At 43.5% G+C, this 18,160-nt stretch overlaps 1 protein-coding gene across 1 annotated transcript in view; it reads right to left on the bottom strand.

The window, feature by feature from the left end:
• Positions 1-1,137: 1,137 nt before the first annotated feature.
• Positions 1,138-18,160, bottom strand: part of Map3k9 (mitogen-activated protein kinase kinase kinase 9) — a 64,040-nt gene continuing 47,017 nt past the window's right edge. The window contains exons 4-11 of the mRNA XM_013017697.1: positions 17,478-17,626; positions 15,599-15,774; positions 13,903-14,143; positions 11,767-11,889; positions 10,003-10,156; positions 5,310-5,422; positions 3,373-4,176; positions 1,138-2,322 (exon numbers count right to left, since the gene is read on the bottom strand). Coding sequence (XP_012873151.1) covers positions 1,838-2,322; positions 3,373-4,176; positions 5,310-5,422; positions 10,003-10,156; positions 11,767-11,889; positions 13,903-14,143; positions 15,599-15,774; positions 17,478-17,626 — 2,245 coding nt within the window. The 3' untranslated portion in view covers positions 1,138-1,837. The remainder of the gene's footprint in view (positions 2,323-3,372; positions 4,177-5,309; positions 5,423-10,002; positions 10,157-11,766; positions 11,890-13,902; positions 14,144-15,598; positions 15,775-17,477; positions 17,627-18,160) is intronic.

Below are 18,160 nucleotides of genomic sequence, written 5' to 3'. Positions count from 1 at the left end.
CCCATCTGAGACCTGGTAAGGCCCTTGAGCCACAGTCATAAAATTGGCTCATAAAGCAAAGAATAATATGCAGACCAAGGTCTTCAGTGCTCCCTAGGACCAGACTTCTATACAGTTATAGAGAGTAGTGACCAATTTATCACTTATGTCTGCTCCACTTCTATCTCTATCAGGCATCCAGGCAGCAAGTGCAAGAAACTTAAAATAGACTGATTTGCAACAGAATATTCTATGATCAAAGGCAATGGAACAACACTGAAAGTCTTGCAAGGGAGGAAGGGAGGGAGAAGGAAAGGAGCATGACTGGAGGACTACATTCCCAAACAAGGTACAACAGACCACGGTTCACATGTAACACCGACGCCTCAGAAAAGGTGAACAGTGTAGAAAATATGCGAGAAAATATTAGATGAAGTTCAACATTCAAGTATGAGAAGCAAATGCCAGACAAATCAGCATCAGCCTCTGTTGTCCTTTTCACCCAGCTCAAGGTGTGTAGCCTAACACGAAGGCTACCTGTGCAGAGACAAAGGCAGCCTTGGTCAGTGACCAGTGCTTTTGACTTCACAGCTATTGTAGGGAAGTTGCTGAGTACTAACAGCATCTTGTGATCACATCTATTTCCAGAAGGTACTACTAATGGCTCTATTTTACATCAAGGGCATTACAAAATAGATGGTCCAACAGAGAAGGAATCCCCACAGTTCCAACTCTCAGTGTCCAGTACCTATTCCCATTGTGCTATTCTGGTGTGCTGTGGAGATGACTCCTACCCAAAAACACGACCGGAAGCCCACTGATTCCAGATATTAGTGGGAAGACCAAGGTGAGGGAATTACACATAAAGATATAACAAGAAGAGACAAATATGGGAACTATATCTGACTTTAGAACTGACACCAGTGATTGAATTTCCCAAGAAGCTAGTCCTAGGGTGAGCATGTTTGGATCAGTACCTTGTGTAACCATGTCCTGACCTCAAGAGGGTAAACAGGGGTCTTTAACAATTGCCCCTCATTGAGTAGTTTCACACAAAGAAATTAAGACAGACAGAGAGAAAGAGAGGAAGGAAGGAAGGAAGGAAGGAAAAAAGGAAGGCAAGAAGAAAGGCAAGAAGAAAGGAAGGAGGAAGGACAGGACAAGAAAGGAAACTCATTTACTCTCTTCATGGAAACTTGACTGCATTTTTCCCTTCCATTCTCACAGAGCCAGCTCCCTATACCACATGTGGGCTCAAATAAACAGGCAGGGCACCTGCAAATGCAGATAGGTGCCAAGTCTGTCAACATCGATGCACCACACTACACACTGCCTTCAGTCTTCCAGCTGGCATGAAAAGGCTTAGGACACAGGACAGATCATATCTTACACTAAACAAGACTCCAATTCATACGTGTTGGGGAAAGTGGCAAAGGAATAAAATCAATCACAGAACATCCAATACTGGTGTGTGAGAAGGTGGAATTCAGGGCTAACACAGGGACCCAAGGATAGCTCTGGCTGAGGAGGAGCAGCAGACATATTTGGCTGAGTGACTGTGCAAGTCACTCTAAAGGCAAGGAAGACTGGAGGGTGGAGGACATGCATGCACCCCTCCCTCCCTCACACAGCCAGAGCTGACGGCCACAGCCCCTCCACCAGACATAGGTAGGAAGGCCCTGCAGGACAGGAGACCTTGTGACGTGGCCCCGTTTCCATCCCTTCTGTCTTCAAAGTGCATTATCAGTGCAAGAAGTAGGGCTGGATGCCAGGGGGCCCAACTCTGAGAAAGGGCTGTGCCAGCCAGCTCCCTCTATCTCCTCTGGCCTCCCTTTGCCCACCCGTGACCCTTTTCACACTAAGACCAGAACTCCTGCTGGATCTCATAAGGGTTAGGCTTGTGTGTGTTCAGTTCAGCTCTGCACAGGGGCACAGTGCTGTCCTGACTCTGCCCCTCTGCATCCAGGTCCAGAAGCGTCCGTTCAGTGGAGGGCAGAGCCCCTGCCTGGAATGGGAGCAGGGCTGGAAGTCCAGGCCGCTCCTCCACAGTGCTGCTGCTGCTAGCAAAGCAGGAGTCCAGGTTGCTAGGTGTCTCCGTGCTAGAGCTGTTGGCTGGGGAGGCGCTGCGGGCATGGCTGGGGGACACAAACCACCAAGGGTCCAGCCGTTGCCGGTTGGCAGAAGGACGTGGCCGAGGCAGAAACTCCAGAGTCTTAGGTCTCTCCAGTGCAGAGTCTTGCTGTGTGTTCCAACGCCGTGGAGTTGGTGGAAAGACCACATTGGGGTCAGGGAGACGGGGAAATTCACCTGGGTCTCGGCTGGGACTAGGGGTTTTCAACATTCCTGGTCAAGGAGACAAAAGGAGAAGCATTCCATGATGGCACCATAGTTCCAGGTCTGATATTGATACCTGACAAGTAAGACAGATACTGACCCACACAAGCTGGACGCTGAGTTTGTAAATAAACTTTTGGGAATATACTATGGATGCTTTCTAACAAAAGCAGTATTGTTCAATATTTACCAGAGAAACTGACCCACAAAACCTAATTATTCATCTTCTTGTCCTTTCCCAAACAGTTTGCTGACCTATGACAAGGAATGCCAGTCATTCAGTGTTCAGCCATTTAATCACCAAGTGACAGAAACAGAGCCAAGTAGCGTAAGTTTAAAAGTGAGGAATACAGAGTCTGTTCCCAGAGAGGTTATATACCTGAGTATAATAAACCAATATATAGGGGGAGAGGTCAAGTGAATGACAGAGGACAATTGCCACTGGCACTTAAATCCCTTGTCCCACTGGACTAGGGACTGCTTCCGACGCAGACTCAGCTAGGAATGGTGGCAGTCCTAGGATCAGATGATGCACTCCCCAGAGTCTCTGGTGTCAGATGCATAAGGCAAAAGTGTACACACGGATACAATGTGCCTGGTCACCTCACCGTGTCTGAAGAGGTGGTGTGAGTCAGGGATGACCGCTACAGAGCAAGAGGAATGAGCAGAAGCTTACTTTCTGAGTGTGTCTGAAGCAATATGATCATGGAAAGCAAGGGTCCAGCTCTGTGGGAAAGCACCTCTTCTAGGTGCAGGGCAGATTACTTCCTAGTAGCTGCCAACACCTCAGGAAATAACCAGAAACCTGATTCATGAAAGCAATGTCTTATCCTGGATACCACCAGACACAGGTCTTGTGCTTCCTAGAACTTGCCTGTCTCCTTTTAATCTCAGGGAAGACCCCCGCTGGGGTCTGTCAGCCTTGGCTATGTCCCTGAGACAAGATCAGTTTGTCATGCTCGGCTGAACAAGATGAGGAACAGGACTTACATACAGAAGTAGGAAATGTTTAACACATTCTGGCTCCCTGGGAGCCACAAAGAGAGAAGAGGAACTCACCTGCTCCAGGGCTGGGGGCCAACCCATTGCTGGAGGGACTCCTGCTGGCTTGGAGAGCTGATGGCTTAAGGGCACCATCAGAAGGAGTCCGTCGGTGACCACTAGGCTGTGCGGGGGCAGTGAGGGTGACATGGGTGGGGGTCAGGGATTGGTTGGGGTCTCGCTTGAAGCGCTCCACACGAACATTGACAAGGGGGTTGCGGGTGCATGGGGCCAGGGGTGGGGCCTCGACAGGGCTGACTGGCATCTCATATACCACAATCTCATCACTGTCAGAGCGCAATAGGGAGCGTGTGGAATTGCACTCAGAGATAGAGGACAGGGAGAGCAATGTCAGGGAGGCGGAGGGGTCACCTAGCAACAACATGGGTTCTTCTTTCTTGAAGAGCTTTCGAGAAGGGGGGCTGGTGCTCCGACGAGGTCGGCTGGCCCGCTGGAAAAGACCCTCACGCCTCTTCTTCTCCTCCCGAGCTGGTGGCTCAGGCTCCTCTGGGGGAAGCAGCTGGCACTTCCCCGCTTCTAGCAAGTCAAAGCCTAGGCCTGTGGCTGCCAGAACAGCCCCGCAGCTGAGCAGAGCCACCTCACAGCGGCGGTGGTGGGTACCACTACGCTTGAGGCTGTTGGTTGGCGTCAGTTGAGGGGTACTGGTGGCCGAGTTGACTGGGGTGGGCTCTTCATGGACTCCATCACTGGAGGGGCCATCCCCATCCTCTCCACGAGGAAATGGGATACAGAGGTAGGACTGGTTGGGTGAATGCTGTAGGTGACTCTCTCCACTCTTTGGAGCTTCACTATCCTCATCCTCTGTGAAGTAAAGAATGGATGGAAAATAGAACAAAAAAGCAAGAGTAAGAATCTGGTCCTTTTTCCTCAAACCCAGGCGACCTGACTCAATGTCTGGGATGCAAAGTTCCAATAGCCTAATAGGAGGGACATGTAATTGGACACTGAACCAATAGGGCTGCATCTCTCCCTCCCCTCAATTCAGATGTGACCAACACAGGGAAATCAATCTTCATTCTGGAGCCCATTTTCCTATTTACAAAAAAGAGAATACACTAATTTGCTACTTCTTCCTTTTTTGTATGATATTGGGGACTGAACCCAGGATCTCATGTTTACTAGGCAAGAATTCTAACACTGAGCTATATTCTTCATACCATCGAAACCCTTAATATGAGTTTCTAGAAATTGACTAGAAAACAGTCCTATATTTTGTACCTTAAAATTAGAAGGGCGTTTGGATCTCTAGAATGATAGCCTAGTAACGTAAGACTGTCTTTACCAAAGATTAATATCCTCTACATGGGTGAAGGCCAATCTACTCCATGGACTAACCTATTGTAATGGAAATCTAGAGATAACAATATTATCTGACAGAGAGAAAGAGAAAAAAGTGAGTATGAGAGAGAGATGGAGGAAGAGAAAGAGGGAAGGAGGAAAAGAAAGGAGGGAGGGATAGAGGGAGAAAGGGGAGGGAGGGAAGAAAGGAAGTAGGAAGAGAGAGAGAGAGAGATCGATTTTAAAAATAATTTCCCATCATTCAGTAATTGGAGGACAACACTGGAAAGCTTCCTGGAAGGATGCATTATTTTCTCTAACCATCCTCCACTTTGAAACTCCCCAAATTAATATATGAAGACAGACTCAGGAAAAAAAATGTCTGATTCAAGGTCTAATCCTTTTATATAGCCCTAAGAAGATTATTACTGGCCCCTGGGGTAAACTCCAGGTAGAAAGCAACTGTGATTTAAAAAGATTCAATGAAATGAGAAAACAGACTAAGGAGAGCGACAGAGTTGTAGGCTGGGAATCAAGTAAAAGATCAAACAAACTGCATGACCCCAGGGGTCCTTAAACAGTTCTGGAAGACTGACCAGAAAGCCTTGAGAGAACAGGGAGACAATCAAGACAATCAAGGTAAGAGCAATGCTTACCCATCTCCATAAGGCTGGTAAATGCTGGCAGGGCTGGGCTGCTCCGTGGGCCCTTCCCCAAGTTTGGGGCACTGGATGACCACTGTTTGTATCCATCTACCAGGGACTTGAGGCTGAAAAGAGGAAATGAGGAGACTGTCACAACAAACTCCTTTTCTTATTCTAGCTATCCCAACAATCCTATAAGCAACAACTCTTACTGAGCCTACTTGTTTCACAAACAGAAATGCACATGCTCTATGGGAAGCAAAACAGCAGTATAACCCAGCCCCTCCATGCTCCCTGCGCAAAATGTGGTGGACAGGTAAGAAAGCAGACAGAAATAATATGGACTGCCCAGCTGGTAGGGATCTTGCATGAGCCATTCTTAAGGGAGAGGCAAGCAAATCACAGACACTGAATAAAACCATATTCATGACATCAGAAGTACTGCAATGCAAACTAAGCATGGAGCAGATGAATCAATAGACATGGGCTGGGCCACTCCATTCATACAATGTCTCAAATTCTCCTTCCATGCTTCTGTTTGGCCTGCTGAGGTAATTTTCAAAGTCATCCACTTAAAAAAAAAAATCCAAACAACAATCAATCAACAAAGTTGCACCAACCAAGTGCTCTTTGGGACAGACCTATGTGAATAGGACATTACATTGTACATGGTCCTTGTTTATCTACGCATGGTTAGAAAAAGGACAGAAGCTCACTTTCAAATCTCTGCAATCAACTCATTTGGCAAGCCGGAAACTCCCCAAGGATACAGACTGGGTCCTGCACCACCCTCTGATACAAAGGGGTATCAAGAGGTCAGAAAGTCCTAGCCTCTTTCCTAAAGGGCAGTAAAAAGGAGCATTGAGACATCTGTGTGTTATAGAGATTCAGGATTATAATAAGAGATGGCTCTATTTTCAGTGTTAAATACATGCTCAATGAAAGCCCTCTCTAGTGATCCAGGCTACCTAAGGGATTCAGAAGGACTAGCTTTCTCCTTGACCTCAAAACTCTGCTTCAAATCCCAACCTCTGCTAGTTTCAACAAAAATATAGAGCTAAGCGGGGCAAAGGTGGCTCACATCTGTAATCCTAGCTACTCAGGAGACATAGATCTGAGGATTGCAGTTCAAGGCCAGCCCAGGCAGTAAAGTCCATGAGACTCCGACCTCTAATTAACCACTAGAAAACTGGAAGTGGTGCTAAGGCTCAAAGTGGTAGAGCACCAGCCTTGAGCGAAGCTCAGGGACAGTGTCCAGGCCAAGTTCAAGCCCCACAACTGACAAATTAAAAAAATAAATAAACAAAAGAAGCTCAGGGACAGTGTCCAAGCCAAGTTTAAGCCCCACAACTAACAAATAAAAACAATAAATAAATAAAATTACAGAGCCAGAGAGAGGCATGCTGCTAAACCTACACTTCGAGATCCCTAATTGAAAACTTTATAATGTCACTTCCAGCTCTTATCTCAGTTCCTCTAGATCTAAGCATATGAAAGATTAGCAAAATCAAAAATAGTGCTTAAGACTAAAGGACTTTTCCCCTAAAACTAAGGGTGCCAGAAGTATCTCAACAATTGAAGTGGCTAGGGAAGTGATAGATCAACACAGGAATTTTCCCAATGTGCATGGTGGTTGGTATTGACCTCAAAAAAAAAAAAGAAAAGAAAAGAAAAGAAAAAGCTTAGCCCCTATAGTGATGAGGCTTAATTCTATGGGAATATGAGAGGAATGAAATGAAAAGGTGATTATTACCAACCACAATAGCTGGTGAGTAGAAGCTGGACTCACCCCAAGTGGAAATGTGGAGATTCTGATGGAGTACTTAAGCCATTAGCTTTTTCCCGTTTCTGAGGGGATCTTCAATGAATAAAGAAAATCAGAAGCTGGCAGGGCAGACTTAGCCTTTCCCACATTGAACACGTAAGACTAGGCTTGCAATATGTGGTCAAATACCCTCCCCTTGTCCAGTCAGCAAGCCCACACCAGGAAAGAACTCAACAAGATGGCTCTGCTTGAGCTGCCTTGGGTCCAGGCTCTCTCCATCAAGACCAATGTTCCTGGACAGTAATGAAGTTAACTGCAGATATCCACAGATACCTAAGCCATATGTCTATAGACAAATGTGTGTATTTCTTATGGATATCTACTGCTGGTTAAAAGGAGAAAGATGAGAATTCACATACTATTACAAAATTCAAGATAGCTTTATGCTACTTACCTATATTTTTTCAAGTCAACAGACACTAAAATTAGAAATGTTATCATGTAGAGGCACTTAAATAGTTTTGATAGTTGAGCGAAGCTGGCTTATTCCTATAATCCTAGCTACTCAGGAAGCTGGAATCTAAGGATCATGATTCAAAGCCAGCGTGGGCAGGAAAGTCCATGACATTCTCATCTCCAATTAACTACTAAAAGAGCCAGAAGTGGAACTGTGGCTCAAGTGGTAGAGCATGAGCCTTTATCAGAAAAGCTCAGGGCCAGTTCCAAGGACCTGGGTTCAAACCCTAGGACCTGTACCAAACAAAAGAAAAAAAATTGACACCAGTAAGATATTTACTCAAGACTGTACTGTACTGTATAGAAAGTACTTTCAGCTCTTTAATAGGAACCAAGAAGTATAATTTAAGGCAGTATTTTTTAATTGCTTCAGAAATTTACAACAAAGGAAGTTTATGTGGGGAAGAAGAAATGTTCAAAGTTAATATTTACCAGTGTGAAATAAAGTTAATTTTCTACCAAGACAAAAACTATGTTTAAATGAAGCAGAGCCAAAGAAACTACTTGATCTTCAGCCTGGTTAACACTCTCTGCCATTACAATAATCTTGGAAATAGCTGGGTGCCGGTGGCTATGCCTGTAATACTAGCTACTCAGGAGGCTGAGATCTGAAGATCGCGGTTCAAAGCCAGTCGGGGCAGGAAAGTCCATGAGACTCTCATCTCCAATAAACCACTAGAAAACCGGAAGTGGCTCTGTGGCTCAAGCAGTAGAGCGTTCACCTTGAGCTGAAGAGCGCAGGGGTAGCGCCCAAGCCCAGAGTTCAAGCCCCACGACCGACCAAAAAAAAAAAAAAATCTTGGCAATAGCAAGGATTCAGGGTGACTAAGTTTTTCATACTCTACTCTAGCCCAGTGTTTAAAAGACAGACTGGAAAGTTCTTTCTTGGTAGAGGAGAACAATTTGTTTTTCCAAAGGAGTCAATTGCTGAATTCATACATTGCATAGTTTGTTCTACATGCCTAAATTTAAAATTTCTCTCTTCAAAGGTATCTAGTTATTTTTGAAGATTGGTTTTACAGTCAGTCCTTTTGAACCAAACTGTTATTTTTAGATCTGACATAGGAAATAAATTTTGAGGCCAGTTACAGGTTCAGGGCACCCATAAGCCTAATGGTCAACCTTAGAAAGTCTTTGGAAAGTCACTAAAAAAGGTGAAAAGGTGCCAGTGGTTCATGCTTGTAATAGTAGCTACTCAGGAGGCTGAGACCTGAGGATTGTGGTTTGAAGCCAGCCTGGATAGGAAAGTCTTTAAGATTCTTATCTCAATCAGCAAAAAGCTGGAAGTGGAACTGTGGCCCAAGTGGTAGAACACTAGCCTTGAACACATTGAGGACAATGCCCATGTTCATGCCCCACAACCAGCAAAAAGAAAAAAAAAGAAAAAGAAAAAACAAGGATGAAGAGTTGTCCTCACACTTAGAAAAGTCAGGGAATTAGAGTTTAACACCAAGAATAAAATCATATATAAGCCATAATTTCTATGCTTTGGGTATGAAAGAGAGGGAGGGAAAAATCATCACAACTAATAATTATACATACTTGGCACAAGCCCACTCATCTATGCACTTCACAAAGATGGACTTAGCTAATGCTCATGTTGTCCATCTGAGCTGGGTACTAGTATTATCCATATTCTTGGGATGAGAAAACACATGCTCACACAAGTAGGTGCAGTGGAGCTGGGACTCATGTCCAATCAGTCTCAGGTAAGCATCTAAGCTCTTCACTACTAGGCCACAAATTCCTCGCCTGTGAAAAACACAGATACAGGGGGAAAACTGCCTCCTTAGGCTTTATGCCCACAGTGAGTAACCCTAAGCTCTTCCCAGAGGAGCTCTCACACGTGTCCATGGGTGATAAGGTGAGGCCTGAAAGATCTTCAAGTAGCCCTACACGTACACTCTGTGACACTGTGGACATCTGGTTCTCTGCCTGTCCCTGTTTCAGGACAAGCTTCTTATTAACCCCTGCTCGCTCTTGTCTTTTTTCTGAATGGGTGTTTTAAGGGGAAGAGTATGCATGATGTAAGTGAAACACTAAGGCAGAAGTTCCTGCATTTCTTTAATGATTAGGCTACCTGCTACTCTGGGAAGAGCACACTACTTACCACTTCTTTTCATGAGATCTAACTGGAACACAGACATGCTCTTTCATTGCATATTACACAAAGCCTACCACTGTTTTTGTACCTCTTTAGTTCTGTATGGATCAGAAAGACTAAAATACTGATTTTCTAGCTCTGTGGATGACACTTACAATTCTTGTCCTAGAAAGTCTGGGGAAACTGAGTTTAGGAAGCTGTTGTGAAGACGAAGAAGGCTGTAATTTCTCAGAAAGCAATGAAACAAGATATTTCCTATCATATTTTAAAACTATTTGCCCACCTCTAAGTGAGAGAATTTCACATCACTTGGCTCTCACCCTTCATCTCCTGAGGTAAGCTCCTTCTGCCCGAGGGTCCCTGGCCCCCATGTCCGTCCCTTCTTCTTTGGGGCCCTCTTTTCCTCCTCTTCCCCTTCTTCTTTTGGAATGACAGAGCTCCGGCCCCAGGTTTTGCTGCTTTCGCCTGGTGTTACTATAAACAACAAAGATTGGATAAGATACAGAAGATGGACAAGAGGATCCTCTAAAACTAGCATCTATCACAGCAGGCAGACATACGCAGGCACATGCAGGTGGCTGCTTGCATGCACACACACAGGAAATAGACCTCATCAAAAACTCTGTGCCCAAGTGTACCCTTCCAGAAGAATAACGGAGTCCTCAGCACCAAATATTTAGCTCTCTTATAGCATGAAGCATGAAAAAAAAAAGTCAGAAATTTTCACAAGTCTAATGTAAAGCTGGAATTTAGGCTAGCTAGACCCTAAAGTTCTAAACAGATCTGACTCATGAACATGTTTTAATGGGTGGAACTGGATGGTGGGAGAATGAAGAAGTTGTTGGGGGAGAAAATTTTAAAAAAGACAAGGGATAAGAAAACATGGAAAGAAATGAACTTTGGGATAGAAAGGAAAACAATGAGTTCAGGAATATAGAGAAGTCAGGAAGAGGAGAAAGAGAAATAAGCCTAGAGAACTAGCAGCTAAGAGAGAAGGAACAGCCTTATGACATTGATACCTTAGAGCAAGAGTTAAAGCCCAAAATCTTCAGGGACCAGGTTTATACCACAAATAAGGGAAGTGAGCTAGTCACCAAAAACAGAGCTGAGAGAACAGAGGCAAATTATGGAGTATACGAAGACATGGCTGTCAGCTCCAGCCAACTGTAGACACAGGAAAAGGGAACTCATTGATCTAATTTTTCAAGGAGGTTCAGAAATACAGGATTTTAAAATGAATCCTACCTTCTAACTGTATAAAGGTATACATACACACACATATATACATATACCTATATAGTTATATATAAATACATTTTTAAAGGACAATAGTATAGTAAAAATAAAATTGACCTATCACTAGAAATTATTTGGCATTTTTTAAAGATTTTCTTTAGAGAAGTTCCTACTTGGGAAGCATGGGCAAAAAGACAAACAGGGAAGACACTGTGTGAATCCCCAGGCCAGGGTACCAACCTGTAGTTGCATTATATAAAAGTTTCCAAATTAACTCTGTAATTCACTAGAGACCTTTCAGTACCAACAAACAGCTGCACTAATATCTGATCAAGAGTGAAAGGTAAGCCAAAAAGTCCTAGCTACTTAGGAGGCTGAGATCTGTAGGATCATGATTCAAAGCACACTAGGGCAGAAAAGTCTGTGAGACTTTTCTCCAATTAATCAGCAAAAAGCCAAGCTAAAGACATGGTAGAGTGCCAGCTATGAGCAAGAAAACAAAGCAAGCACAAAGTGCTGAGTTCAAACCTTTGTACTGACATAAACACACACACACACACACACACACACACACACACACACACAAACCACATAACAAGAAAAAAAACACATAAAAAGAAAAAAAGAGTAAAGTATGGAGGAGATAGCAATGAAAATACAAAGAGACAAGAGGGAAGGCTAAGGGTTTGTATACATGTGTGTGTATATATATATATATATATATATATATACAGACTGCTAAGGAGAGCAGGCAGAAGTTAGGGACGGAGCAAGTCAGTGACTAGGTGGAGCAGGGGACAGGGTCTCCTGGTTGTTCTGGCCCCAAATAATTTGGGAAATTGTCTCACACTGGATGGCTCGAAGGCGAGGAATGATGGTGGGGCTTGCAGGAGGGCTGGAGCGGCTGCTGATAAGACTCTTCCTTTTATCCATGGTGGGGGAGGCCTGCACCGTGAACTTGTGCTGAAAATCTGCTAGGGGAAAAGAAATGTAATTGTATGTATTAGAACCATCCCATTATCGAATTCATTGACTAAATCTGAGGTCTCCTGGCAGGCCTGAAGGATAGGCCACCATTTTCTGAAAGCTGTATAGCTGGTAATGTCTTTGAGACTTATCTGTTTTTCCCAAAGGGACATGGCAAGATAATCGTATGAAATGACGTAAAATTCACTGGCTGAGTGAATGTCACTAGATAGTCTTCAAAAAGCTCCCTGTTTAATGTATACAAGGTGGAAGGATTATATATATATGGAGAACATCTTTTAGCTCATGAGATCTTGTTGATTATTTTAAGATGCGTAATTTAAAATTTTTTGGCATATAATCCCAGTACATGCCTTCTTTACAGGGCGCCTGATGCTTCTCACTAATTGCAAGAGGGTCGAATATTGAGAAGTGGCCCACAGTGGGATCCCAGGGAGATAAGGCAAGCAGCCCCAGTTTTAATATATTCAAAAGGCAGTTATGGTACAGCTTAAAGAATGTGACAGAAGTGGCGCTGTGGCTCAAGCGGTAGAGTGCTCGCCCTGAGCTGAAGAGTGCAAGGACAGCACCCAAGCCCAGAGTTCAAGCCCCAAGACCAGAAAAAAAAAGAAAGAAAGAAAGAAAAAGAAAAGACAAGAATGTGACAACTTTCAGCTCTGAATTTCTGAGTCTAATCTGCTCATATATCAAAGAGGTATAATAAACATCTGTTTGTTTGTATTTAGATCTCCCTACAACTGGAGACTATAGCTTTTACGCCTGCATCCCCAGCTAGTGATATCCTGGCCTGGCCTAGGCTAGATAATAAGAGGTACTTAAAGACACCATGCATCTGAAAAGAAAAAGAAAAAAAAGCAGTAAAACCAGTAAGTCAGTCTCAAGAGCACATTTTCTCAATTGCGCTGAATGAATTCCTTTGTCTGTGCCCAAGCCGCCATTGTTAAGGCTTAAAATCACCCACAACTGCCTTGTTCCTCACTTCTAATAAGCTTGCTTCCTGGAGCCTTCAGGAATCAGAACACAAAGAACATTTTTATCTATATAAAGACACTTGAGCACCTAACTCCCTCTCTATAGGTACGTTATATACCAAAAATATTATAATTTACAGCTTCACATTTCTTTTCATTTTCCCCAAGACTGAAACAGATCACTTCTGAAAGGCTATTTATAAACCTTACAATGTAAATTTATTTTGGCTTTTTTTCTTTTGGGGAGGAGAAGGGGTATTACTATGTACTCCAAGGCTGGCCTTGAAATCAATCTTCCTGCCAGTCTCCTCAGTGCTAGAATTAAAGTGGGTTGTTTTGTTTGTTTTTGTTGTTTGTTGGTTGTGGGGCTTGAACTCTGGGCCTGGGCGCTGTCCTTGAGCTCTTCAACTTAAGGCGAGCACTCTACCTTTTGAACCACAGCACCACTTCCAGTTTTCTGGTGGTTAATTGGAGAGAAGAGTCTTACAGACTTTCCTACCCAAGCTGGCTTTGAACTGTGATCCTCAGATCTAGCCTTCTGAGTAGCTAGGATTACAGGTGTGAGCCACTGGCTCACACTGACTTAAATTCTCATAATGAAGTCTAATCTCAACTGCATTTTACAAAATTATTTAAATAAGCCTCAAGATGACTTGTTTTACAGAGCCAAATCCTTGTGTCTCATATATATCTATATCTATATAGATATAGATATGAATTCCTGCCACCCACCCTTTCCCATCCTGCCTATAGTGAGATGTGGGTGAGCTGCCACATTTCAAAGTGCCTGGGCCTTGCAAGTCTGTCTTCACTTTAATTTCTGCCTTCACTCTCATCCAATGGTTCCCCCCTTCAAGTAAGGCCATATTTTAGCAAGCCAGTTCTTTACTGAAAAGAATGGCCCGTTCCAACAGGCATTATTTTGACTCAGGAATTTGAGTTTCTAAGCTGAGCCATGACGCCCACAAACCCTCCTGCCACACTGAGTCTTGATCCTGCTCCTAATTCCCGCTGCTGGCCACTGACCAGAAGGAAGGCTGATTCGGTTGCCATCCTTGAGCTTCAGCCGGCTCTTCCTGAACTTGCCCTTGCGTTTCTTCACCCGGGGCTTCTCCTGGCACAGCTGGTGGATGATGATGTTGAGTTCCCGTTCCAGAATATCAATCTCCCGCTCAGCCAGCTCCTGTTCTCGACGCCGCAGCAACTCTTCTTGGTTCTTTTGCTGGAGCGCAGCCCGTGTCAACTCCTCTTCCCAAGTGCGGAGCTCCTGTAAGTGGGTAGAACCATCGGAGGAAAGACTGAAATGCTCTGTGTAGAGGTAATCTGGGATAGAGCCTGAGCTGTCCAGTGGAGAGAAGGGGCTCAACAGTTAAGTGGGCAAGTGAACATCTGACCATCCTGAGTATGGGGAGAGGAAGCTTCGGGGCAACCATACAAAGGACGCAGCAAGAGAAGTTAATGGGTTGGGAATGTGGCTTAGTGGTAGAGTGCTTGCCCAGCATGCATGAAGCCCTGGGTTCAATTCCTCAGTACCACATAAACAGAAAAAGCCAGAAGTGGTGCTGTGGTTCAAGTGGCAGAGTGCTATCCTTGAGCAAAAGCAGCTCAGGGACAATGCCTAGGCCCTGAGTTCAAGCCCCAAGACTGGCCAAAAAAAAAAAAAGGAGAGGTAAATGTCACAGGCCAGGGGTTGGGGGAGTCAAGTGGACACACAAGTAACGAAGTGTTAATAGAATAATAAACAAGAATTATCTTATTAACACAATTCACACCACTTATTACAGAGTACAGCATATGCTCTACAAACGTCAGATGTTTTCAGAATGAGTTTCACTTCCTGGAATAGTAGTGCCCCTCATCTTTGTGTATCTTCTTTTCCAAGACTCTCAGAGGGTGCTTTAAACCACACATAGGAGCGTTTCTTCCTAGAACACACCATCAGAGGTGGTGTGATTGATTTGCAGGTGAGATAGAAAACGATCTTATCATATTTCTCAAAAGGCAATGCAATTTGACTTACTACTTTTGAAATTTTCCATATAATGTTTGTGAAGGGTGATTAAAACCACAGGAAGTGAACCATGGACAAGGGAACAGGGTAATTATTAACTACTTACTGATTAAATCTAATTATAATTTTTCTCATTAGCTTATATAATTTATTATTATATTATAATTTTATCAATCAGAAAAAGAGCCAAGAGTCAATAATTTAGCAAGCCTATAAAAAGCCAGCCACTCTGGGAGTTCTTTTATCTGGAACAGTAGTAGTTTTCTTGTGATCATTCCATCAATAGTCTCAATTCATAATCCTTTCCATAAAGACATGAAAAATGCCACACAATTTCAGATCCATGATACGTCTGGCTCTTATCCTATTTCTGACTCTGATATCAAAAGATAATGGCAGAATTTTCTGATAGCTACTGTCAACATTTAAGTATCTCTATATGAAGTCAGCTTCCCTCTAGAAATCCACTGTAGAACCAAGAAACTTTCCAGAATCCTCTCATTTTCCAAATGAAAGGATGAGATACCCCAGTGGTAGCTTTCCAACAGTATTCTTTCTTTGGCTTACACAGTTAAGTAGATACCAAACAGGAAAGTGATTGCACCAGGATTTAAGATCACACCAGGATCAAGGTGGCTGTGCAGACTTAAAACTAGAGCTCCCCAGTTGAAAAGGTCCACTAAGTCAATATATCTTTTTTCTCTTTTTTACCTTTTCTTTGGCTCTGAGTTGGTCAAACATCTCCTGAATCTCATGTTTCCAGTCATCCTGCAGGCAGTGGAAGGAGTCTTTGGGCATTTCAAAGAAACCAGACTCCTCTATGGTAGTTAGCTGGTCCAGGATACTTGTGAAAGATGGTCGTGAATGGGGATCAGGATTCCAGCAGTCTGAATGGCCCATATGAGGAACAGAAGGCACAAATGGACAAGAGGCAAACATAGATTTACTTAACTTACAAACATAGATTGCTTAACTTACCAGGAAACTATCATTCAATTTCTTCTTCTAGAAACAGAGACGAGAATCTAAATAACCACAAGCAGGACTCGGGAAGTAGATTTTTACCTAACATCACAACCATATTATAGTGAAAGTCAGCAGTTCCCCATCCATACAGTTTTTTTTTTTTTTTTTATCAAGTACTACTATCACAATTTGCCATGTTTCTACACAATACAAGGCTCAACAATAGCTAACTGCAGGCTGGGCCTTAATTTCCCATAAATTCATTCACTGCTTTTCTCCCACCTGGTGGAAGGAAGAAAAGACAAAGATAAAGGCAAGCAAGGTGGAGTCAGGAAAAGCAAATTTTGTTTAATCTCCGCCCAGTCACTAACTAATGGGATGGCAACTCCCTCTCACCTCCCAGACAGGGTCTTGCTATATGAGCCTTGCCTGGCCTTGAACTTGGATCCTGCTGTCTCTGTCTTCTGAGTGCTTTACTACTTATCCTCTTAAACTTGTTCAGATTTGTATTTCTCTCTTATAAAAGACTAGATGACTTCAGGTATTCTTTCTTCTTAAATGCTCAAAGGTCTTGAAATAAACCTACTATACTTCCTTAGGTTTTAAGTCAGTGAAGTAGCAGGTTCCAGTTACTAAATTTTCTATTGCTGTGGGAGAGCAATGTAGAGCATGTAGAGCAAAGGGGACCTGTCTTAGCAGGGTGTTGCCACCTTTTTTTTTTGGCCAGTCCTGGGATCCCAGTAAGATTTATCTTTTTATAGCACTTGGTAGATGTTGGGAGGGAGGATTTTTTGTTTTGTTTTTGTTTTTGCCAGTCCTGGGGCTTGAACTCTGGGCCTAGGCACTGTCCCTGCTCTTCTTTTGCTCAAGGCTAGCACTCTACCACTTGAGCCATAGCACCACTTTTGGCCTTTTCTGTTTATGTGGTACTGAAGTATCAAACCCAGGGCTTTATGCATGCTAGACAGGCACTCTACCACTAAGCCACGTTCCCAGCCCCCTTTACCACTGTTTTTAATAAACTGATGCAGGGCTCTTTCCTGGGTAACTAAAACTTCTATCTCAGCCAGGTGCCAGTGGCTCACCTGTAATCCTAGCTACTCAGGAGGCTGAGATCTCAGGATCATGTTTCGAAGCCAGCCCAGGCAGGAAAGTCCGTGAGCCTTTTATCTCCCATTAACCACCAGAAAACCAGAAGTAGTGCTGTGGCTCAAATTGGTAGAGTGCTAGCCTTGAGCTGAAGTACTCAGGGACAGCGCCCAGGCCCAAAGTTCAAGCCCCATGACTGACCAAAAAAAAAAAAAAAATTCTCCCCTTCCTTTGACTGATCTCATGAAATGGGTCAACATTTGCCAAGTGCTATAAAAAGATAAATCTTACTGGGGTACCAGTGGCTCATGCCTATAAACTTAGCTTCTTAGGAGGCCAAGATCTAAGGATCATAGTTCATAGTTTAAAGCACACAAGCACGCATGCATGCACAAGCTGGAAGCAGAGCTACGGCTCAAGTGGTAGAGCTTTGAAAAAGCACAAGGACAGCACATACAGGCCAGAGTTCAAGCCTTAGGACTGGCAAAAAAAAAATTTTTTTTTCTCCAGTTATTTCATGCTAAGGATGACTTACCTTCCATGAGTTTGGCAAAAGGTTCTGGGCATGTAGAAGGAATAGGAAGGGCAAGTTTATTCATTGCCACTCCATATGCCACAGCTAAGCCATCAATGCCTCGGAACGGTACCTCACCAGTCAACAGCTCCCAAAGCAATACACCATAACTAGGGAGAGGAAGAGGAAAAAGGTCAGGTAACAAACTAGTTTCAACCTCACTGAAACAGCTCATGAGGCTTTACCAAGCATCCCACCTTGGTATGAGAGCAACAAAATAGACATGCTAACGCAACAGAAAAAAGTAGCTACAGCCTATTAGCTAAAGCAAAGACTCTGAAGTAGAGTACAGGTAGTTTCAAAGTCTTATTTATTCTGTCATTCTTAGGAACTTGCTTGGGTGAACTACTATTTCTCGCTATACCGCTAATTGCTCCTTTGTAGAGAACAAATATCACTACCAACTTCACAAAGCTGTCTTAAAATTAAATGAACAAATAAGGGCTTAAATAAGTGCTCAAAGGCTACAATTATTTATTAACATTACTGAAGCAAAAACAGAAGAGGCAGCCTTTCAAACATAATCTTTTAGTGTTTTTAGAAAACCAGCTTTTCGGAGCTGGGAAGGTGGCTCAGTGGTAGAGTGCTTGCCTTGCATGCATTAAGGCCCTGGGTTCGATTCCTCAGCACCACATAAGCAAAAA

Source organism: Dipodomys ordii, unplaced genomic scaffold, assembly GCF_000151885.1.
Source record: "Dipodomys ordii isolate 6190 unplaced genomic scaffold, Dord_2.0 Scaffold2, whole genome shotgun sequence".
Classification (NCBI taxonomy): Eukaryota; Metazoa; Chordata; class Mammalia; order Rodentia; family Heteromyidae; genus Dipodomys; species Dipodomys ordii.
This window is presented reverse-complemented; position numbering and strand designations above follow the sequence as displayed.